Source organism: Globicephala melas, chromosome 2, assembly GCF_963455315.2.
Source record: "Globicephala melas chromosome 2, mGloMel1.2, whole genome shotgun sequence".
Classification (NCBI taxonomy): Eukaryota; Metazoa; Chordata; class Mammalia; order Artiodactyla; family Delphinidae; genus Globicephala; species Globicephala melas.
Window position 1 is genome coordinate 146978326 of NC_083315.2, and position 24026 is coordinate 147002351.

General features: G+C 40.1%; 1 protein-coding gene across 31 annotated transcripts in view; it reads left to right on the plus strand.

Moving 5' to 3' along the window:
• The window catches only part of SIPA1L1 (signal induced proliferation associated 1 like 1), a 501244-nt gene that overhangs the window by 368397 nt on the left and 108821 nt on the right, over window positions 1-24026 (plus strand). For all 31 annotated transcript variants that reach the window (XM_030831557.2, XM_060294975.1, XM_060294973.1 and 28 more), the window contains 2 exons: window positions 8112-8242; window positions 14097-14285. In XM_030831557.2, coding sequence (XP_030687417.1) covers window positions 8112-8242; window positions 14097-14285 — 320 coding nt within the window. The remainder of the gene's footprint in view (window positions 1-8111; window positions 8243-14096; window positions 14286-24026) is intronic.

A 24026-nucleotide genomic window follows, 5' to 3' on the forward strand; every position in this document is an offset into this window, starting at 1 on the left:
GTTTGTTTTTCCCCCATTGACCCCTTTGGCAGTTTGGTGAAATCTATGGACTCTCCTTAGAATAATGTTTTTAAGTGCATAAAATAAACGTACAAAGCAAACCAAGCATATTAAAATACAATTGCAAGAGTGTTAAAAATTTTGTGACATACTATATAGATGCTTCTTATCGCATTAACAAAAAGATCTAGCATCAGATCTGATAACTACCATAATTTCAAAGTTGTGATGAGCATAACTGATATTTTGATATGTCTGCAGCAACTGTAATGTGATATGAAAATGTATGATTTCTATTGGCATCAAAGTCACATGTACAGCTAATAGTACTGTAGTTGGCTGGCTCATTTACAACTAACAGAAATGCTACGTTTCATTTAGAAGTTAGTGAAAATAAAGGTATAATTTTTTTCATTCAAGTTCATGGACCCCCTAATTTCTATCCATAGACAAGTTTAAAAACCTTGACCTTACATAAATGATCTTGTTATGTAACTTTTTTTCCACATGTCCAATTATTTACGTAAGGTAGAGCCCTAGTGTGAACTTTATAAGAACCTTGAATTTTATTGCCAAATTTTTCTTAAGAAAGCTTAAACCAGGAAGGTCCAATTGACATTTTAAGACTGTATAGTGTTTAATATTTTCTTGACTACTTTAAATATTTACAGTTTTTATTTTAGACCATTTATTATAGGTCCCAAACATTTTCATTTCTTCGATCACTCATGAGATTGAATTTTTTAAAATACAATTATTGGCTATTTGTCATAGACAATGGCCAATTAAAAATCTCCTGTTTTAACACTGATACTTTTTATTTTCCCTTTGTTTCAATTAGCACTTTCTTTGTACTGTTTTTCTTTAACCATTTGTATGCAATTTATTAATGTCGGTCTTAGTCTACTTTTTATTGGCAAGTTAGGGGGCTACTGGGGGCTGCTTAGTCACGTGAGACTTTAAGCCTAACAACTTCATGTAATTTTGGCAAACAGACCAACTTACCCTTTAAGAGTTACCTATGGAAGGATGAATTGGAACTTCAGAGTACTGTGCACTTTGTAAATGTGGCAATTACTCTTATGCAACCATAATTATAAGCTTAGTGGAGTGCTTTGGGACAGAATTCTGGCCTGTGGCCAGTCCTGTGTAAATGTCCCCATCCATTACTCTGACCTGCTTTTGATTATGATGTGAAGTCCTAGGCTGTTTAGTTCTCATGGAACCTCCACCCTTATAATTAGGATGAGCCGTTTGGGGACCAGAGACAGAACCTCTGAGTAGTGCTCTTCTTGGAAAGAGCCATTCATTCATTCATTCATTTAAATTTTTAAAAACTTTTAAAATTTAATTTATTTTTGGCTGCCTTGGGTCTTTGTTGCTGCACGCGGGCTTTCTCTAGTTGTGGCCAGCGGGGGCTACTCTTCGTTGCAGTGTACGGGCTTCTCATTGCGATGGCTTCTCTTGTTGCGGAGCACGGGCTCTAGGCGCGCAGGCTTCAGTAGTTGTGGCACGCGGGCCCAGTAGCTGTGGCGCGCAGGCTCAGTAGTTGTGAAACACGGGCTTACTTGCTCCGCAGCATGTGAGATCTTCCTGGACCAGGGCTCGAACCCATGTCCCCTGCATTGGCAGGCAGATTTGTAACCCCTGCCACCAGGGAAGTCCTCGGAAAGAGCCATTTAAACAGTTGGATCCTTATTACCTCCACTTTGGCAAACCTGTGTTTTCATTTTTAAAGCAGAATATGCTGTTGCCGCTTTTTTGTGATTTTATTTTCCTTTCCTTACAATTAAAATGCCAGGCTTTTAACTTTTTTTTGCCTTTTTGCTCACATGCTTATCCGCAGCTTGAAACTGGGTGATGTGACTGTACTTGATCTAATTACTTGGGGCTTTGAACTATTTACTATGTCCCCTCTGTAAAAATGTGAAAATTTTATTATTTATTATTGTGACTATGTCAGCCAGAAATATGGCTATTTGTGTGGAATGTTCTAGTGATAGCAGAACTAGGCATTGGTGCTCTTCGTACCATCCTTGTTAAAACTCAAGAACTAGAACTAATAAGAAAACTTCAGGCTGAAAATTTGTTTAGGTGCTAAAAATGAGAAATGAAGGCAGCGGAGAATCAGGCATGTAAGGATAAAACATGAATATTGGTCCCTTTAAACCCGGTGACAAGGGCTTCCCTGGTGGCGCAGTGGTTAAGAATCCACCTGCCAATGCAGGGGACACGGGTTCGAGCCCTGGTCCGGGGAGATCCCACATTACACTGCTGTGGAGCAGCTAAGCCCGTGCGCCACAACTACTGAGCCTGCACTCTAGAGCCCACGAGCCACAACTACTGAAGCCCATGTGCCTAGAGCCCGTGCTCCACAACAAGAGAAGCCACTGCAATGAGAAGCCTGTGCACCTCAACGAAGAGTAGCCCCCGCTCGCCGCAACTAGAGAAAGCCTGCGTGCAGCAATGAAGACCCAATGCAGCCAAAATAAATAAATAAATTTATTAAAAAACAAACAAACAGAAAAAACCCCACAGTGACCCCTTGGCAATATAGCACATCAAGGAGTAAAGCTTTATGTGTCATCTGGCTAGTTAATCCCTTTAGGCATCACATTTTATTTAACTAGTTTTTATTCACAATACAGTTTTAGAAACGTTTGGGAAGATAATGTTAGATGTAATGGCTAAGAAAATGAGCTTTGGAATTGGTACTTAAAATAATATGTTTGAGTTCTGGTGTTGCTGTTTACTAGTTGTGGCTGGGAAGTGACTTATTCTGTCTAAATCATATTTGCCACATCTGTGAAAAAGAAGGCAAAGCCTGTATTTTCATGGTTGATGTGCGTATTAGAGTGCTTGGCAGAGTTCCTCACTTTGCTGCATTATATCATTCTAATGGGGTGATTGCAATACTGGTTTTTGGCATTCCAGTAGGCTGGCACAAAAATATCATTATTTTTGGTGGTGTAATCCCTGTATTTCAGTTCATCCATCAGCAGATTTAACCACCCTGCTTGAGTCTCCAACTCCTCTTTCCTTTCCCTTTCCTCCCTCTGACTTTCATCATCAAAGGCTTCCTGGCCTTTCTTTAACACTTATCATCTGCATCTCCCCTGTCCTTGTACCCCTTCTCTCCCTTCTGTCCCGCCACCCCCAAAAAGACAAAGCGGATTGTGGGTATGGCTGGAAGAGCTCTCTGCAGTTGATGGATAGCACCGCCAGCAAAAGGCGGAGGTATATGGCTGGTAGGAAGAAATAAAACATGCTGCAGAGGGGAGCAAGTACAGAAGTGCTGCCCTAAGCCTGTGGTCCCAAGAGGAAAGTACCGCAGTCCAGTGAACTTGAAGGACAGGCAGCGGCAAGAGTGGCCAGAAGGACTGGACACAGGATATCCCTAAAAGGCTGGGTTTTAAGTTTAAAAAAAAAAAAAAAGTCATGTGTCTTGAGATCAAAGTTTAAAGACTCAAAAATTCTATTTAAGGTAATTTGCTGAACCAGACTCCTCTATTGGCGAATTATACATTGCATTCGGATTTTGAACTGAAAAAGTTGTGTTCGTGTAGAAAGGATTTTTGTCTATACTTCTGTAATCCTCAGAAGCAGAAAAATGGATGGTGGACCAAAAAGCAAGGCTTTTATTGTAAGAATAATTCTTACTCAAGTTGAAAGACTTTTTGAACAAGTAGAGTCTGAACATGATATTAGGGAATTTAACACAGGAAGCCAGACCAGAATCTCCATCTCTACTGACGAAACTGAAATAAAGATCAAATGGAAATGCTTTCTTGGAAATAATAGCTAGAGCTCTTTTTCAGTAAAAAAAGATTGATGTTTCTGCACAAACACACAAATAAGTTTTTAAAAGATCTTCCTGGAGTTATCAAATCAGAGATGGGTTTGTATGAACATAGAGTCTGAAGAAGGTGTTAGAAGTTAGTTTATAATGATCTTATCAGCATTCCCCCAACTCAGAAATGTACTTCTTCAGTAGCTGGGAAAAAAATCACACAAAAATATAGCCAGGTGTTGAGGACGACACACACAAAAAAGTTTAAATGATCTTTAATTTTTTTTTCATTTTTAAATCAATATTCTTCATTTTTATGTAGGATTTAGTTTCTTTTTAAAATAACACTATTATTTTATCTGCCAATTTATACTCAAATGATTGTGTTTAATATTTGTATTTTTATAAATTTACATTTTTCTGTTGTAACATTTCTAAATTTTTGTAGTTGAAATATATTAAATATTTGGTTTCCCTAATCTGTATTTTTATGAATTCTTTTTTTTAAATTAATTAATTTATTTATTTATTTTTGGCTGCGTTGGGTCTTCATTGCTGTGTGCAGGCTTTCTCTAGTTACGGCGAGCAGGGGCTACTCTTCATTGCTGTGTGCGGGCTTCTCATTGTGGTGGCTTCTCTTGTTGTGGAGCACGGGCTGTAGGCACACCGGCTCAGTAGTTGTGGCTCGTGGGCTCTAGAGCTCAGGCTCAGTAGTTGTGGCACGCGGGCTCAGTAATTGTGGCTCACGGGATTAGTTGCTCCGCGGCATGTGGGATCTTCCCAGACCAGGGCTCGAACCCCTGTCCCCTGCATTGGCAGGTGGATTCTTAACCACTGCGCCACCAGGGAAGCCCATGAATTCTTAAAGTATTATTGTTACTATACAAAGTACACACTTTCATTTTGCTCCAGTGTTCAATCACTGTTTGAGAGGATGTCTAAATAATATTTCAGATGCGACCTGAAGGATGAGAGGACTTAGTCAAATAAAGAGGAGTTGTGGGAAGAATGTTCTAGGTAGGGTGTCTCAGGTGAGAAGGGGCACAGTGAGTTGAGAAGTTCAGTATGATTGGTTCTCAGAGTTCAGAAGGATGATGGAAATGTCCAAGTTGAAACTGGAGTGATAGGCTGATGACAGGCTGTGAGAGCCTTTGGGAAGCCACGAGAAGTATCCAAGGACAGGTGGGAAACCAGAGGAGGGTTTTAAACTTAATAGTGATGGTCAAGTTTGCATCTTAGAAGCCAATCAGGAAAAGCCAATCAATCAGAAGACTCACAAACATCCAGGCAAATGATGATGAGGGTAAATCAGTGGCAGTGAGACGGAGGAAAAGGGGGTGGATTTGAGAACTATTTAGGAACTAGAATTCACGAGGCATGACATTGGGTCTGGCATGAGCAACTAGAGGAATGTGGTAGCAGTTGCTGAAATTGGGGTTGCAGGGAGAGCTGTATAGGTTTGTATGGAAGGTGATGGGTTCACTTTTCCTGATGCCATGGGACAAACAAACAGTGAGTTCCGTTAGGTAGATGTAAAGATCCAGGGCTCACAGACATCTAGAGCGGGCAGGTGGACTCTTGAGAGTCATCAGCATTGAGATGGCAGTGGAAGTTCTGAGAGTGGATGGAAGATTCCAGATGGGAAGAGGAAGGGAAACTGAGTAAGAAGAGCCAGAGTGGTGGAAGGAAAATCAGGAGAGGGTGGTGTCTGAGAAGCCAGGATGAGTGTTTCTAGAAAACAAATGAAATGGCCAACTGTGCCATTGGCGAGTTGTTGTGGCGAATTTGAGCAGGATGAGGGCCAAAAGTTTCCATTTGTTTTAACTTTAAGGCTGACATTGGTGACTGTGCAGTGGCGTCAGATGATAGGAATCCTAAAGTGAAGAATTAGGCATCTCTTTCAAGAAGTTTCCAGTGGAAGGAAAGAAAAAGGAGGTAACCTGAAGGTGGATAAGGAATTGAGGGTAAGTGTTATGGTTAAAGATGAAGGAAACTCGAGCCTGATTGAATGATGATGGGAATGAGCAGGCAGAGAGGGGAAGTTGAAGATACAGGGCGGGTGACCAGGCATCAGTGTCCCTGGGAAGGTGGAATGAGTGGAGACCAGAATCTCGGGGGAGATTGGCTTTTAGATTGTAAAGGAAAGGAAGCAAAAGTCTGGACCCAGGTAAGTGTGTGTGATGGTGGAAAGTGAGGACAGTTGCTTCTGAAATGGCTCTTTATCTTCTCTGTGATGTAGACAGCATTATCTGCTAAGATTGAGAGAAGGTAAATGGGGGGAGTTTGAGGGAGAACAGAGAATATTTGAGACCTCTTCTCTGGAGAAGGAGAGCAAGAGCAGACCAGGGACAGCTTGAGGATGGATTGAGGTTATTGGCACTAATTGAGAGCGACCCCCGTCTTGGTGAATTTCTCCAGCAGCAGAGAATAGCAGTCTCACCTGCCCTTCCTGAGGTTTGTGGTGGGGGGTGTTTGAGGAGTTTCTGGAGAGTCAGGTTTCAGTAGAGTCCATGAAGTGCAAGGAACAGGATATAATGAATGAGACGCTCATCTTTGACACATTCACTGGTGTTCTCTGCTGCCGGGTTAAAATATGCTCTGACGTTACTGAAGTTTGTTAAGCGCTTCGCTCCTTCGGTGAATGGCCCCAGACTGCTGTCTTGTTTCTCTTTCAGTTCTTGTCCGCGTTTTTATACTATTTCTGTCTCTTCCCTTTCTGTTTTCTTCCTTGTTGTCAGTTGTTCTGTCCCATTGCTGTCTGCATGAAAGTCTCTATCAGCCCTACACCCTGGACTTTGTCAACACCTGGAATTATCACACCTCTGAAATCAAGCTGTGGGCTTGAAGATCAGACAACCACACTTATTAAAATTATGTGCAAAGTAAGAGTAAATAACCTCTGAGTGTGATTCTCACGTGCTATGCTTTGAGGGCGTACATAAGTGTTTGTACATGAATTTTGTGATGTTTATTGGGTTGTTTCTCAGCTGTCCATATATGAGATGTTTGTTGCTTGTATTCCCATTGTGTTTCCCTTATTTTGAATTTCCATGGATTATGAGAATATTCTTAGAGAGCCCGTGATATTAATGAGTACATCTTTTATAATTGTTCTTTAGTACTTGCAAAGCATTTTCATACGTTATTACCTAAATTTTAAAATTACATGATTAGATATTTTATGCTGTTGTTTCTTATTATTCTCATGGATTTTCAAATACATGTTTTGTATGAGAATAACATGTATTTTCAAATATTGATGCATTTTGTATGAGAATAACCTACCATGTCACAACTCAGTCATTTAACCATGTCACATGTAAATGAAATAGGACAATGTAAAGTAAGTGTTTCGGAGGTTCGAAAAGTAAGTTATCTGTTCTGGCTTTTCATATATTTGTTTTATTCGCTTTCTCATCTGTAAACGTATCATGTCTGTATCAATGATTTTTTTTAAGAAGTAGATATTTAGGTGTAGAGTAAATATCACTTTTTACGTTTTCTGTAAATTAATTTAATTTTGATCGTGACCTTCCTTCTTGTCAGGAGGAAGGTAAAGTCAACACCAGTCATTTGGACACTTTCCCCCAAACCCCAAGGTTGTGCCAAGGTTTGGAGTCTGGAGCAATGCCAGACATTGAGGAGAGAGGCCCCTGAGTCGTCATTAGTCACACGGCCACACTGGTTGCCTAGGAGAGACCCGTTATCCCAGCCCTCACTTCCCTCCAGGTTCAGTGGCTCTGTGGAATGCCTTTTGTGCTTACTGTGTGGGAACCATTGGTGAGGCCCAGAGCCCTGGGTCTGAGCTTCTGCCTCCCAGGAGCACTTTGAAGCTCTTACCTCTGAGCTAAGACTCCATCTTACTTGGGCAACATGGGAGGAAAGCTGCCCAGTAACTCACAGACCCCTCTCCAGTCCAGGGAATCTTTTTTAACCTGCAGGAAATCCCTCCGTATGCAAACTCTGTTCTCAATAGGTTTGGGGGGAGTTTGTTGTTGTTTATATGAAAGCTAAGAAGCCCTGACACAATATATCCTGTTTATAAGGAGAAAACACAAATTTCTTTTTAAAAAAATAGCAGAGCAGTAAGTTGCTGAGTAGTAAACACCTGAACAGGCCACCTCTGTTGTCTTACCTCCTCTGAGACTAAACCTGCATAGCTAAGTCTTTACTTTTATAACTCATTGAAGAATGCTGATTTTGTTAAATGCGTTTACATTTTATTGGTATAATTTCTGAGTGATCTACATAGCAGGCAGCATATAACATTTTTAAGCATTCTATAAATATTCTAATTTTGTTTTGTCTCATTGTACCTAAGAACACTGGAACTATTTTGGGGCAGATGAGAATCTTGGTCCGGTGGCTGTGAGCATTCGAAGGGAAAAACCTGAAGAAACGAAAGAAAATGGATCTCCATACAACTACCGAATAATTTTTAGAACTAGTGAGGTAAGTCGCACATGAGAAAGACTTGAGGCTTAATTTAATTGAGGAAAAAATAGAGTAGTAGCAGTAGCAAAGCAATTAAATTTAATAGCTCATGGTTACAAATGTCTTTAGAATAAACAAAGACCCCTTTCATTCATTCCGGTGGTGATAGGGCTGGACATAATGGTTAGATCTGGACCCTTTCTTCCCATCTAGCTCTGCATAGATGCAATAAATGAATGGGAGTTTTGATTCACAGAAAGATATGTCCATTAAGTGTGACCCAAGGAAATTGGAGTCCTCAGAATCCCAAACTGGATATTACATATCCTGCTTGGGCAGCCGGAAGGCATCGAGCCAGCTTGAGGAGGCAGAGAGGGTCAGCCAAGACTTAACTCACTTTTCCAAACTATTGCTTAGGACATTTCTTGACCCAAGAAAACTCTTTTCTTCTTGCATTTTCACTTTGCCATCTTGGACCTATTCTCGGAGGCCTGAAATGCGGGCTGTTTGAACCAGAGGCTGTCTAATTGTGGGTAAGACAGGTTCTTGGAGCTCTTTAGGGACCTAAGTACACATAATATGTGAGTTTTTATTTTAAAATGAAATTCAGGTCAAAAAAAGAAAAGGAAACATAAAATAGCCAACAAAGCATTTTAAAAAAAAAAACTCGTGAAGTTTGGGACTATGAGGTTTTTTTCCTTTGTTTTCTTTCTAAACATATGTTTAGTTGTGCCAGCTATCAATTTATTGCCTCTTTGAACCAGATCACTTTAGGATTGTTGTTATGCATTAATGCCTAATGCTCCCTTGAGGTATCTAGAAAATAATGGTTTTGAAACTAGTTTAAATAGGGCATTTGGCTTCATTTCCCCCATTGAATACAAAGCAGGTTGCAGGGGTTGGCTTCACTTAGTAATTGTTCCTCAGCTTGAACTCTGGGGAAATTAAAAATAGGATTTTTAAAGGCACGGCTTTAATATCTAATGTGTTGTGTCGAGTGGCCCGAGAGAAACGAAGAACTCACATGCTGTAGGGTCCTTTTTCTCTGTGCCAAAGCCGATCGTTAAGCAGGGTCAGTACTTTTGTTGCACGTGAAAAGCACAGAGAACACACTGTGTTTTTCAAGTTGGGTGTCGGTAGTCGCTCCTCAGATGCCACCGGATTTCTGAGAGCCACACTTAGCTCCTCCCACCTGTTTTTGTCCTTCCTGTCCTTACCTTTCCCCCTCCCTAAGGCCACTCTGATTTAAGTCCTCATCATACTGTTCCTTTCCTATGTTTTTTTATCCATTCCAATTTCTCTTCTTGCCACTATCCTATCATTCTTCATGCCGGACGTTGAAGCTTTCTAAATCGGTACTTTCGTTCTCAGATCCTGTCTCTGGTGTCCACGATTGTCCCTTCCAGCTTGCCTTGCAAGCACACCACGGCTGGTCACCCCTTCTCTCCAGGTCAACTCCTATCCTAGGTGAATGTGGTCCCTCTGCTTCTCCCTGCCTCAGCCTCAAGTGCTCGACCTGTACCTCCCTCCTGCAGTTACAATTAAACCACACCTAAGGATTCTCTAGTCCTGTAGTTCAGTCCTTTTCCTTTTCCGTCCAACCCATTTGACGGTCCATGGGGCCACTTCCTTACCCTTTGATTGAAACATCCAAGTCAAATGTCGTTCATGGTTCAGAAACCCATTACCACCAGTTTTCATGTTCAAATTAATGTTTAACCAGTGACAACCCCGTTGTTACAATTGCTCAAGCCAGAGACCTTGAGGCCACTTTTGACTCCTCTCTTCTTCCTCCTGCTCCCCACATCGGGTGTGTCCACAAAACTGGTTGACTTTGTCTTCAATTGTCTTCAAAATGTATCCAGAATTCTACCGCTTCTCCAATCCCACTGCCTTTGCCTGGGCCAAGCCACTATCATCTTTCTCCAAGAACCATTCTTCCTGCTTGTGCCCTTAAGCCCTGCATCCTTTCAAGCCCAGCAGGAGTCCTTTAGAAATGTAATCCATGTCTTGTCATTCCTCAATTCAAAATCCTTTCATGGTTTCCCGTCTTCCAGTTAAAAGTCATTCTCCTTGCTAGCCTAGGAGTCCAGACGCATCTGCTTCCGACCTTGACCTCATCTCCGAAAACTCCCCCTCACTTAGTCTTTTCCAGCCACACTGGCCTCCTTCCCTCTGGGCAATCTCAGGACACCTCTGTCTCAGGGCTCCGATAGTCCCTATTCCTCTGTCTTCAGTGTTCTCTCCAGGCATCCTCGTGGCCGCAGCTCTCTCTTTTCCTTCTGGCCTTATACTCTTAAGTTACAGGGGCCTTCCTTGGCCACTGGATCTAAAATTTCTACTCCCTCATATCTCATTTCATGTCCAATTCCAGGCTTTCTTTTTTACATGAACACTTAACCACTATCTCATGCAACGTACTTACTTACTTGGTTCTTTTCTTTTCTTTTCTTTTCTTTTTTGCGGTACGCGGGCCTCTCACCGTTGTGGCCTCTCCCGTTGCGGAGCACAGGCTCCAGACGCGCAGGCTCAGCGACCATGGCTCACGGGCCCAGCCGCTCCGCGGCATGTGGGATCTTCCCGGACCGGGGGCACGAACCCGCGTCCCCTACATTGGCAGGCAGACTCTCAACCACTGCGCCACCAGGGAAGCCCACTTGGTTCATTTTGTGACTCTCCCACTCAGATATAAGCTCAGGGAACATGAGGATTCTGAGTTATTCGTGACTACATTCCTAATGCCTAAAACAGCCCTACCCCTTCCTTCCTTCCTTCCTCTCTAATGTTTATTTAATGAATCACCACTAGCCTTTGTGTAAGTTTTTTCATTCCGATAGAAATAATCCTTAAGTGTGGTTTAATTGTAATATTGTTAACACAAATTCGTGTGTCCAACGCACAGTGAGGACAAACAAACTGAAACGTCAGAGTTTGGAGCAGAGAGAGGTTTACCTTAAGCCCATGCAAGGAGACAAAGCCTCGAGCTCCTTGAATGGTTTCGGCAAAGCATTTTTAAAGGCCAGGAGTGGGGGTGGGTCGCAGGGTAGGTGATCAGCTTGTGCACAATTCTCTGATTGGCTGATGGTGAGGCAGCAAGGTGGTGTCACAGGGGTTAACATTATGAGTCCTTAGGCTCCAGGAGGCCTGAGAAAAACTACTCAGGGTAGTCAAGTTGTTCTTCCATTTGGTGGGGGGTTGTCACATCTGCAAAACAACTCGGGAAATTTGCATCAAATCTAGGTGCTTCAGAGAGGAGCTAAAGCAGAGGATATGGGGGAAGGCCTGTCCCGGGAAGGCTCCCATAGGGTCCTGCTCGGTTACAGTATCTTTATGAGAGTTTTCATAGAAATAAACTAATGAAAGTCCTTTGATAGAAATATCTCTAGATGTTGGTTCTGCTCCAGAGCTGCACATTGTAGGATGGGCAGTTCACTCTTTCCCATTGAAGGCAGTTCACTGAGTATATAATAAAGTAAGAGTTAATTCTTATGCCTTTGTAGGGGCTTCTCACGCTATTGATTTCTCCTGTTAATAAATCCATTGAGAAAAAAGAAAACAGTCACCACAGTGACACTGCTGTTGCTTCAGTAAATGGCATCAAGAGAACAGAAATACAAACAAATCTCTTTCAGTAGAAATAGGCTTTGCACAACAAAGAAACAAAAAAGGAATTTACATGTATTTGGAAGCATGACGTTTGTTTATGAACAAAATCCGTGGTGTGAGTGCTTTTAAGCATGGGTGCACAGGGATTTAGGAGGATTCTCTTCCTGTTTCTGGAAGTCATTAACAAAAATATCAGTAACACTAGTGATTCAGGTATAAAAAGGAATCATTCCTTTTTGGTATTCTGCTTTGGCTTTCTTTTTTTTTTTTTGCGGTACGCGGGCCTCTCACTGTTGTGGCCTCTCCCGTTGCGGAGCACAGGCTCCGGACGCGCAGGCCCAGCGGCCATGGCTCAGGGGCCCAGCCGCTCCGCGGCATGTGGGATCTTCCCGGACCGGGGCACGAACCCGTGTCCCCTGCATCGGCAGGCGGACTCTCAACCACTGTGCCACCAGGGAGGCCCTGCTCTGGCTTTCTTGAGGTGGGTTGCTGTCTTCCTGTGGTGCAGGATTAGCAATGATTAGCATTCCTCGTCTGGGGTTCTCAGTTGGAAATACGTCCAGCCTTTGCAGCCTCCTGTCGCCAGGAGCACGCGAGTTGCTCAGCCGTTTCCGTGATTTAAAAAACGAAACAAAAATTATTTCTGTCAAATTAGATATTAAGTCACAGGAAAAAGATATTTTTTACACAGCTGTCATTTGAAAGCAAACTATTTATAAATGAAAGAAAAGATACTAATCAAATGAACAGACTGCAGATACCCCAAGCACCTTTTTCTTGTCTTGAGAGTCAGAGGTTGGTAACCTTGGCTTTTCCTACCCCCATCTCTCTTCTCCATCAGTTGGCACAGTTATAGATTTTACTTCCCTGGTGATTCTTCCTTTGGTTTCCATTTTCCCTGCTAATCCTCTGTCACACCCTCTGCCTGTTACTTGAAGACTGTTTACAGCTTGTTTCTGTTTTCTCTACCTGTAGTTGCTTCCTCCGGCAGTTCATCTTATTTGCCACCTGAATTTTCTTACATCATCATCCCTATGCAAACAAGTTCTGATATGGCCGATTGGAGCCGGATGAGGTGCACGCCCGTCAGGGTACATTCGGGCCCGTCAGGGTACATTTGGCTCGGGCTCCGGCCTGCCTGTAGCTTCACCACTCACTGCCCCTTTGGGCTCGCTTAGATCCAGCTAAGCTACAGCAGTCGCTCTTTCCCACTCACACCCCGATCTTTCTCATCTCCACACCTTTGCTCTCTGACATTGTCTTTTTGTATAATTTTTCCTAGATTTCAAGGCCCCTTTTCAGTGCCACCCGTTTCCATGAGGGCCTTTCCTTATGCCCTGAGCCACGGTGATCCCTTTTCTGCCTTTGGACTCTTGTAGAACCTGACCTTGTTAAATTTTTCTTAGTAGATATTTCCTCCTGAATGGGTATTTCTTACCTCTCACCCTCTTGCATGCCACACCCAGCCCTCAACGTTTGCTCCTGTTGCAGTACAGTGCCTTGTAACCTACACACTTAACAGAAATTCGTTCGACTTAATGGGTTTTTTCTTTAGGTCACCGTACAGTGTTTAAATTATACTGACAACTTTGCCACGTGGAAATGTCTGAAAATTAAGACTAGTTTACTTCGACAGATCATCATTACTTAAGGAAAATTCTTTGCTCATGTTTTTATTTCATAATAATGGAAGGGATCGCAAGACATAAGTGTAAAGCAAAAGTCATTTTAAATGCTGTTGATGGTGCCGCTCTACTACCTATAATCACTGTCCTGTTGTAGCAGCATTTGGGGATGGGAATAGGTTAAGCTAGTCAACAGTACGTTATGAAATTTAAAACTTCCTCTCCCCCCACCCTTACTTTTATAATTCAAAAAGGTGTGACATCTAAATTCTCAGCATTTAGTCTTCAGATATTCTCAGGGCTAGCTCCTTCTTAATTTCCTGGTGAGTGGCATTGTATAGCTATATGGAGACCTTGATCTTTCTGAGCTCTCTAGGGAAATATGCACTCTATTTGGTATTTAAGGAAATGTCCTCGCAAGGCTTGATTATGAGTTCCGTTGGACTTACCTGGGTCTTCTTGAAAGTGTTGGTCTCATTTTTCATATATAAAGTATCTTACATCACTTCCCTCATCCTTTCTCCCTCACTGGCTCAACCAATCAAATGTCATTTCCAGCTCCCTAAGGGGGACCTCAGACTGGGCTTTCAGTGCATTTTATATATTTGCTCATCTCACCGGAGCACATGTCTCTCTTTCAGCTCATGACACTGAGAGGGTCAGTGCTGGAGGATGCCATACCCTCAACGGCAAAGCACTCGACGGCCCGGGGACTGCCCCTGAAGGAAGTGCTGGAGCACGTGATTCCCGAGCTCAACGTCCAGTGCCTGCGGTTGGCCTTCAACACCCCCAAAGTCACAGAGCAACTCATGAAACTGGACGAACAGGGGGTAAGTGGGGCTTCCAGGGGAGAACATTCTTGCTGCTCAGGTTTCCACTAGGCATCCAGAATACAGACCTGAATAGTTCTTTTTTTTTCTTTTGCGGTACGCGGGCCTCTCACTGCTGTGGCTTCTCCCGTTGCGGAGCACAGGCTCCGGACGCGCAGACTCAGCGGCCATGGCTCACGGGCCCAGCCGCTCCGTGGCATGTGAGATCTTCCCGGACTGGGGCACGAACCCGTGTCCCCTGCATCGGCAGGCGGACTCCCAACCACTGTGCCACCGGGGAAGCCCTGAATAATTCTTTTTTGATGGGGGAAACTGATACTATTTTTTGTGAAGGATCTTCTCTTTTCAATTATTCACTTTCTTTTTTCTTAACTCTGAACTCTGAACATTTCTCATGTGTTGAAATTCTCTTTGTCAGGACTGACTGATACAGTACTTAAACAATGTTCAACTCTTTTGGTAATCTTCCATAAATGCAATGAATTTTTCAAATACTCCAGGAATAAGTAGTAGCAATAACAATAATAACAGTAGCTAACACTAATGAACATATTCACCAGGCTCTGTTTTAAGTACCTTAATATGTTATCCCAGCTATTGTCCCAGCCCCAAGAGAATGATACCATTTTTATCCCCATTTTAGAGATGAGACAGAGAGAGGTTCAGTAGTAAGTCCAAGTTCACACAGTTAATAAGTTCAAAGCCTGTACTGGGAGCCACTACTCCACACCATTCTTAAAAGCTTTAATTTTTAGTCTATTAATACCACCAAAAATGTATTTTGGCTGAGGTGTTTAAATAAAAAATTCAAAATTTAAAAAATCTGGGTCCTAATTTGTAATAAAATGAAAGTGCTCAAGATTTTCTCTCTTCCATATTTCCTATACCTTAATGTGGAGCCATTGATCCAGATACAAATGAGTGATAGGATAATCCATATAGAGGAGGCGGAAGAGTAGAGAATGCAGAACTATAATCTGGAAAATCCACTAACCAGAGAGTGTATACACATTCTACTTGGAATCATTTGAGCATATGGGCTAGTTTTATTAGATGTTGTATCTATATACTCTTATTTTAATTCTTTCTTTGAATATTTTAGCCATATTGCGTCCTGGCAGTGAGTGGTAGTAGCTTTCCCATTGCACTTTTTAAAAATTCTTCCAAAAGTAAAATTGGTCCAGTTATTGAATTCCATTTTATAAACAGATTTTGATGGTATTTTTTTAATTAGGAAAAAATTTTGGATTTTATTAAAATGAATGGTAGTTCAAAAAAATCAGTTTCAAGGAATATTCACTCTTTTAAATCAGCTGATAGGAATATATTATTAGGAACCAATATTTGGATGTAACTTTTCTAATCACTGCTCCTTTTGTCCATTCATCTCACTTATTGTAAAGCATAGCTAATGTCTATTTCATATGTATATTTCAAATAGGCTGTGAGTATCCATGTTTATAACATGTAAATTTGAGCACTTTGAATGCTTCAGAAGACTACTGATACATAAACTTAACTATTTTGTGTGCTGTTCTTCCAATAAATATTTTGAGCATTTATTCTAACAAAGGAAGAGTAGAAAAATAATGATTAGGTTCAACTTTACTGATTCAGTCTTTTCAGTTACTACACTTTTCAAGGAAAAGAACAACATTTAGACATTGATAATATAATCATATACTGCACATTCTAAATTCAACAGATTATTTTGTTTTAAGGAGGTATTTTCTTCCTTTTTCCCTTTGTTTTACTTATATTAAATTTAAAAATGGGTGCTCCAATTGTAGACATTGTATGGGCTCTCTGTCACATTTTGTGCCCTCTCTTAGTGTTTACAAAATGTTGGAGATGGGGCTGCTCTGTGATAAACACTATATGGTCCCATCCACACAGGAAAGAGCAGTATAATGAGGTTAACTTAAAGGTACATTTGTTTAATTCACAAAACTGCCCATTATTCTGAAATGATGGGTTTCTTATTCTTGGGGATATTAAACTATCCTTTCCTTCATAAATTATTGACGATAATATGTGTTAGTCATCTTCTTTAATCCCTTCCGGCAAAATTAAAATTTGGCAGTCTAGGTGAGTCTCCCCAATTTTATTTTGGAAATTTTACTAAATTCTAGGCAGTAGAATCTAGACGTTTAAAACCTGCTATTCTGTATGAGCAGCTCTTTATCTGAACTAAGGGACACCACCACTTGGCCTCTCTTTCCGTTTATATATTCATAGCGTTTAAAGCCCAGAATTATACTGATAAAAAACAGAGGACACACGTACTTAGGTGTTTAGTCTGGGGAGTCATATTTTTGGTAGGAAATTTTATTAATGCCTTGAAATCCTTGTGAGAAACTAATTATTTCAGTGCCTTTACAAATACAGATTTTGAAAAAGAAATGCTTGTAAGTGCAGTACATTATGCATTTGAATCTTTGCAAAGCATTTTTAGTTTCCATCTGTGTCATCACTTTTTGAAATTTCATGCTTTGTACATCCTTATATTTAAAGAGATTGATAGTATGAATACCAAAAAACTGGACTCACTGAAAGGACCTTCTACATCTCCCTTTAAGTTTTATTTAAATAAAGAAAACACTATTTGCTTGCTATATTGTGGCATTTTGCCTTTCAGATCTTTGGTGCTTTTTTCTTTCTTTCTTTCTTTCTTTTTTTTTTTTTTCATCTTACCATTTAAAAATGAAATGAACGGAAGAGCAGATGTAAGTTATATCTATATACTATAAAAGATAGTATTTCACAAAAATATAAAAATTTGTTTTTCATTTGACTAGACTGATATTTATGTGGGAACTGAAGTAGGTATTTTAATTCCCAAAGTTTTAAGAAATGATTGTATGCTTTGTGGCTTACCCATGCTTTCACATTCACCTTCCTGATACCTTCCTGGGTTTTTCACTATTGATTGATGTCCATTTCCATTATCATCTAAAGGTCAATAAGAAGATGAAATAACCTGCCAATGATTTCACTTTGTCAAGAATTTAGAGCAGTTTGTGACCCAGCAAATTTAGATCAACTCTGGATTTAGTTTTTCCATCATGGTCCTACATCTTCACGTATTAGATAATTGAGAGCATCTCTTATGATGAAAACACATTAGATAAATATATATGTTTACTTATCACACTGTTCTAAGCTCTTTACCAACATCATCTGATTTAATCCTCACGGCACCCGTGGGCAGTAGGTTCCAGTTATTGGCCTGTTTTATGATTGAGAGGATCGAGGCTTTCAGAAGCAGTGCCACTTTCCCTTAGGAGTCCTGAACACTGGGTACGCGTTTGCACGATACTACCTTTTGTTTTTAAGATTTGCAAGTTTTCATCTCTTTTTGCACATCTCAAATTATTTTGGCCCTCTACACTACACTGTGAAATATCAGGAATTTCATTATCTATTCAGGCCAACTTTTAAATAATATGGCTAGTTCAGTTACTTTTAAATTTGCCATATTAATGCCGTTTTTCTTCATCAGTCATTAAAAAACACCTTTATCTCATCTACCCAGTGCAAGAGAAATGAAAGGTCATTATACCAGGCTCTGTTTCAAGGAGTTCACACGTGTAAAGCACTTACTGCGCATGAATAATGATAAAATAATAACTCATTAGTCCTTTATAGGTATCATTTCATCTTTATCAGCATCCTGTGAGAAAGCTGCTGTTATAGATAGTATAATATACTGTGCTTAACTTTCAGAAGTAAGCGTAACTTTTCAAATTCAATAAATGCTAATTGAGTAACCACTCTTTGCAGATTGTTAAATACTGTAGAAAATAAATAGGCTAGTAAGACACAGTCCTTACCTTTGAAGGAGACAAAGTCATAAATTACTGTAATGAAAGGTAGGGTTAATATAACGAGTATAATAAGAGAACGGCAAACAGACAAGCCAGTGGGGCCAAGTCATGATTGGTTAGATGGGTCAGGATGAAACGGATCAGGATGAAACAGACCTTTCATCAGACTAGAGAATAAGCCGTACGGTGGTCTAGACTCAGAACAATGAGAACAAAGCGCAGCAGGACAGAAGCACAGAATGTGGTTATGGGACAGCAAGCAGTCCTGCTGAGCAGGAGTGTAAGGCAGTAATAAAAACAGATTACTAAGCCAGGAACTGAGCAGTGACTAAGCCAGGAACTGTGTGAAGCAATTTACATGAATTATTTTAATTAACCCTTAGAATCCTTTGATATAGGTGCTATTATTGTTCTTGGTTTGCCGACAGGAGCACCGAGGCACAAAGAGGCGGAAGGACCCCCCCAGGTCACAATTAGGATCTGGGGGAGGCAAGTCTTGCATCCAGGCATTCAGGCTCCAGAGTCCACTTTCTTACCCAATACACTGTACACCCCATCCTCCCCTCCCCTCCCCTTGAGTGGGAGAAGGAACTGGAAATATGGATCCAAGTTTTATTGCTACAGGCTACAGTGCCCAATATTAAGTATAACATGTAAAACCCAAATAGGATCAGAATAGAGCTTAAAAGTAAAGTGCAGTTGCCAGTTTGCAGAAGAGAAAATTGGAAGACCTGTTTTCATTAGGAAATGTCAAGGTTCCTGTACACAGTAGTGATTTTACCTAAATGAGTATCTCCACTGTTTTTCTAGATACTTATTAAAAATACAAAGAAATGAAAATATTTGTTGGATTCTCTATTTAAAATGTTGCCCTTCAAGTTATTGAAGTGAAAGGGGAAAAGTAATCATATCTAATTAGGTCTGTAATATACATCTCAAGAATAGATGTAAGGAAAGAAGCAGTGTTTATTTGATAATGAATAGCACTGTTCCTTTGATTAAGGGCATGGGTGAAATTCTCTGCTGACTTAGCCTGTTCATTGCCCTGGTGCATTATTCTATTGAAGATAAATGAGTTTGACTAGCCACTTTCCTCTTCGATTCAGGCAGCTGGATTTAAAGAATGAACCATAGGGAAAACAATTTTTCCAAAACTTGTTTTCTATGAATGAAGCTTTGGCAGAACAATGACCATTTCTGAAATTTCAATCTTCTTCTAGATTATGGTATCAGCTAATGAATGTTGAAAGTTCAGATGGCCACCAGATGGGTTCCATATGTACATTATCAGGAAGACATATACACGACTGTCCTCAGGTCAGAGAAAGGAGACAGTGGCATTGGTTGCTTTGTCTCGTCTGTTCACAAGTAATGATTACACGGGCTCATCCATGCTCTTTTGCCTGGCTGAGGCTGGGGTGGGTGACTGGATGGGGTCCTTTCCAGTAGTAAGATTTATGATTAACATGACTGATAGCAGTAGCATTTGGAAGATGTTTGGCTGGGTAGGACTGCAGTTTGCAGTTGAAGGAGCTCAGCATGTCTAAGACTTGCAGTGCGGATTCTTTGGTTCACAATCCAAAAAGACAGAGGAACTGTTTGCAGATACTTCAGTCTTCTTGATTTTAAACTGTGAATTGTGCTTTAAATTCAGGACTTTAATTAGCTAATATCTTCAAATGATCCAAAAATCAAAGTATTTACATTGAGGGATCCCATTTCCACCCTGTTCCTGTCCCTCACCTCTCTTCTCCCCTATATTACCACTTTTATTAGTTTCTTATGTATTCCTATGTTTCTTTATACAGATATACCAGATATGCATATGTAGTCTTAGTTCCCTTTTTCTTATACAAAATATAGCATGCTGTAAACGTTTGCTTTTTCACTTAGTAATATATTTTGGAGACCTTTCTATGTCAGTACACAGAAAGTTTTCCCATTGTTTTTATGGCTGTATAATATTCTGTTTTGTTGCTGTACCATAGTTTACTTCATTAGTTCCTCTATTAATGGACGTTTAGATGGATAACAGTGTTCCTATTACAGACAATGCTGCAATGAAGAGCCTTTTCCTGTGTAATTGAAATTCATCTTAATGTCAAATCAATACAAGTACATAAATCATCATTTTAATACCCAATATGAAGCTTTCTATTTTTGGGAGAACTTTTGCACAGCATGTTATTAGATAAGATTATTGTGTGTGTGTGTATAGAATATTTCCTTTACATTATGCCAAAGATAAAAATAGATTAGAATCTGTCTGTGCACATGTATATAAATAATTTTGACAGCATCTCTGTCAGATTTTTTTAAAATGATCTTTCTACCCAGTATCCATATGTCTTTTTTTTTTTTTTTTTTTTTTTTTTGTGGTACGTGGGCCTCTCACTGTTGTGGCCTCCCCCGTTGCGGCCTCTCCCGTTGCGGAGCACAGGCTCCGGACACTCACGCTCGGCGGCCATGGCTCACGGGCCCAGCCGCTCCGCGGCATGTGGGATCTTCCCGCACCGGGGCACGAACCTGTGTCCCCTGCATCGGCAGGCGGACGCTCAACCACTGCGCCACCAGGGAAGACCCCATATGTCATTTTTTTTTAAAGCAATTTAATTTTTGTTAGTAAATTTCAGTGAAGATAAATTTTCTACCTACCATTTTTTTGCCCCCAACACTGAATTTTTCCAGTCTCTTTGTCATTCTTTTTGGAGGACAATACAGTGGTAAATCTTTAGGAAGTAGTTAAGACAGTTACCATGTTTATGAAGAACAAGCCAAAGTAAATGCTATCAATGTGAATCATGAGGATTTGAAAAAATGACCAAGGTCTTCATGTCCAGTAATGGCAGAGTAGCTTGTCTCAGACCAGCCCACCCACTGAGAATAACCAGAAACACTGGACAAAGTGTTTTTTAAAAATAAATTTGGACTTCTGCTTTTGGAAGTATGGGGTAGATGTAATTTTCCCCTATTCTTCCTGCTAAGTACAGCTAAAAACCTTGTACACTGTATATAAAGCAAACATGAATCTGAAAGGTGGAACGAAGGAAGCAGATTGGCTGGGGAACTTGGGATAAGGAACGACATAGTGGTCACTCACGATAAGAACGGAAATAGAGAGGAACTTCCTCAGCTTGATTAAAAACAGCTACAAAAACGCTACAGCTTACATCATAGTTGGTGAAAGACTTAATGGGAACAAGTCAAGGAGGTACACAGTCTCTATTGCTATTCAACACAGTACTAGAAGTTCTAGTCAGTACAATAAGGCAAGAAAAGGAAATAAAAGTCAGGTGGATAAAGGAAAGGAAAATATAAAATTGTCCCTATGTCAAATGACATGATAGTCTATGTACAAAACCCCAAGGAATCTACAAAAACTTTCTAGAATTGCAAGGTGTGTCCAGCAAGGTTGTATGATTCAACATCAACTCACAAAAATCAGTTGGATCTGTTTTAATGAACATGTGGAAACTGAAAATAAAATACAATACCGTTTACAATCCTTCAATAAAAAATGAAATAGCTGGGTATATACCTAACAAAACATGTTTAGGACTTGTATGCTGAAAACTACAAAACACTGATGAAAGAACTCACAGAAGACTTAAATAAAATAAAGAAACATACCATGTACTTGGATTGAAAGACTCAACCTATTAATGATGTCAATTCTCCCCTAATTGATATCAGTTTAACACGATCGATATCAAAATTCCAGCAAGATTTTTGAAATTATAGACAAAATTATTCTGAAGTTTATATTGAAAGGCAAAGGAACTAGGATAGCCAAAACAATTTTGAAAAAGAATAAAGTGGGAGTAATCATTCTACGTGATTTCAAGACATTATATTATATTGGTATAACTACAGTAATCAAGACTGTGTCTTATTGGAAGGATAGATGCATGGATCAATGGAACAGAATAGAGAAACCAGAAATAGCTCCACACAAATATATCCAACTGATTTTTTTGACAAAGGTGGAGGAAGGATAGGCTTTTCAAACAAGGGCGCCAGAACAATTACATAGACAAAATAATGAACTTGACCGAAATCTCACACATTATACAGAAATTTATTCAAATGGATCATAGTTTGAAATGTAAAACTATAAAAATTTTTGACAAAAACATAGGAGAAAATTGGGGGACCTGAAGATTGGTGAAGAGTTCTTAGATATAACACCAAAAATTATTTCTCTTCTAGAAAAGAAATAATTGAGAAACTTGGGTTCATCAAAATTAAATCATCCTGCAGCACTTTTTTCCTTGAACATTTGCTGATTTGTAAGAGGCTTGGGGCTTAAGTATAGCATAAAACTGCAGATAAGAAGTTAGGTGACAGTTCAGAGTTTTCATTAATTTCATGGGGGCTGCAAAAATAAAACATAGAGATCAAGGGTCACTGGAGAACTTGGGATTTGTTTTTAAAAAGTCAAATTGAAATTCTAGAACTGAAAAAACAAAAACAAGTTAAAATCTCAGCAGATGGGTTAAAGCACTTTAGACACAGCAGAAAATTGATGAATTGAAGTTACCAGCAAATTTTTAACTGAAGAATGTATACAAGAAAACATGAGAAATACAGAAAAGTGCCTAAAAGACATGTGGGCCATAGTGAAATACATATATGTAATGGAATTCCCAGGAGGAGAAGCGAAATTAAAGCAATATTTGGGGACAGAATTGATGTCTGAAGAAATACCAGTAAAGAAGTTTCCAAAACTGATGAAACACACGAATTGAGACAGAATCAAGGAGCTCTGCCTACTGTAAGCAGGATAAATACAAAGAAAATCAGATGTAGGCCCATCATAGGAAAAAATGCTGAAATTAAAAGAAAAAATCTTAAAAATAGCCAGAGGAAAAAATACTTTCAAAGAGGAACAGTAAGACAGACAATTGGATTAAAATTAACCATTTCCTGAGCTATAAAGCATAATGAAAAGGTGCAAGCCACATTTCTAGAATGCTGAAAGGGAATAGCTCTCACTAGGAATTTTACCCAGCAAAAATATTCTTTTAAAATGTAGGCAAACCTATTTACAGTGGAAAAAAAAAAGAACAGTGATTATCTGAGGCTGTTAGTTGATGCAGGGATGGACAGCAAACGGGAACCAGGAAACTTGGCGTGATAGAAATGTTCTGTGTTTTGATTGGGTTGGAGGTTTATTAGAAATCATTAAACTGTGTATGCCTCAAATGGATGCAGTGTTTACTGTTCGGAAATTATATACCAGTAGTTGACTTTAAAATGGAGTCAGATTTCTGTTTCCAGCCAAGATTAAAAGAGAGGGACTAGTTTACTTTCCCATGTGAAACAACTTTTAAAAGCTAGGCAAAACAACAAAACATTGGTTTTTATGACGTTGGAAGTCAGGCAACGAAGGACAGTGGTCTCTGGGAAGTGGGAACCAAATGAACAGTAACATTGCACCAGATTTCTGCCTGAAGAGAGTTTCCAGGCTGCGGAGCTGGGAGGGGCACCCACTTGAAGCCCAGGGGTCTTCCTGAGTAGAGATTGAGATGTGAGTCCAGAGAGAGAAAAGATTTGCAGAGCTGGGTACTGGTAAGTGCATGTATTTGAGGAAACTCTTTGCGGCCAGGGTAAGAACCACTCTCAGATTGAAGGGGGCAAATCCTCAGACCTCTGGCTGGCTGAGAATCGTTCCTGCTCCCACCAGGCAATCTGGAAAACCTCATACACAGTTCACATAGCATTGGGTAAAGTCTCAAAATGACTTTGCCTCAATAATGGGGCAAAATTAACCTCAAATTAAATGCTGCTCTATTAAGACCTGTCAGAGTTTGAAAGGAAGAACTGAAAGGATCAAACTATTTCCAGTTAACTGTGTCCCAGAACAAAGCTCAGGCATCTCTCAAGGGTTCATGACCCACATTTTGAGAACTGC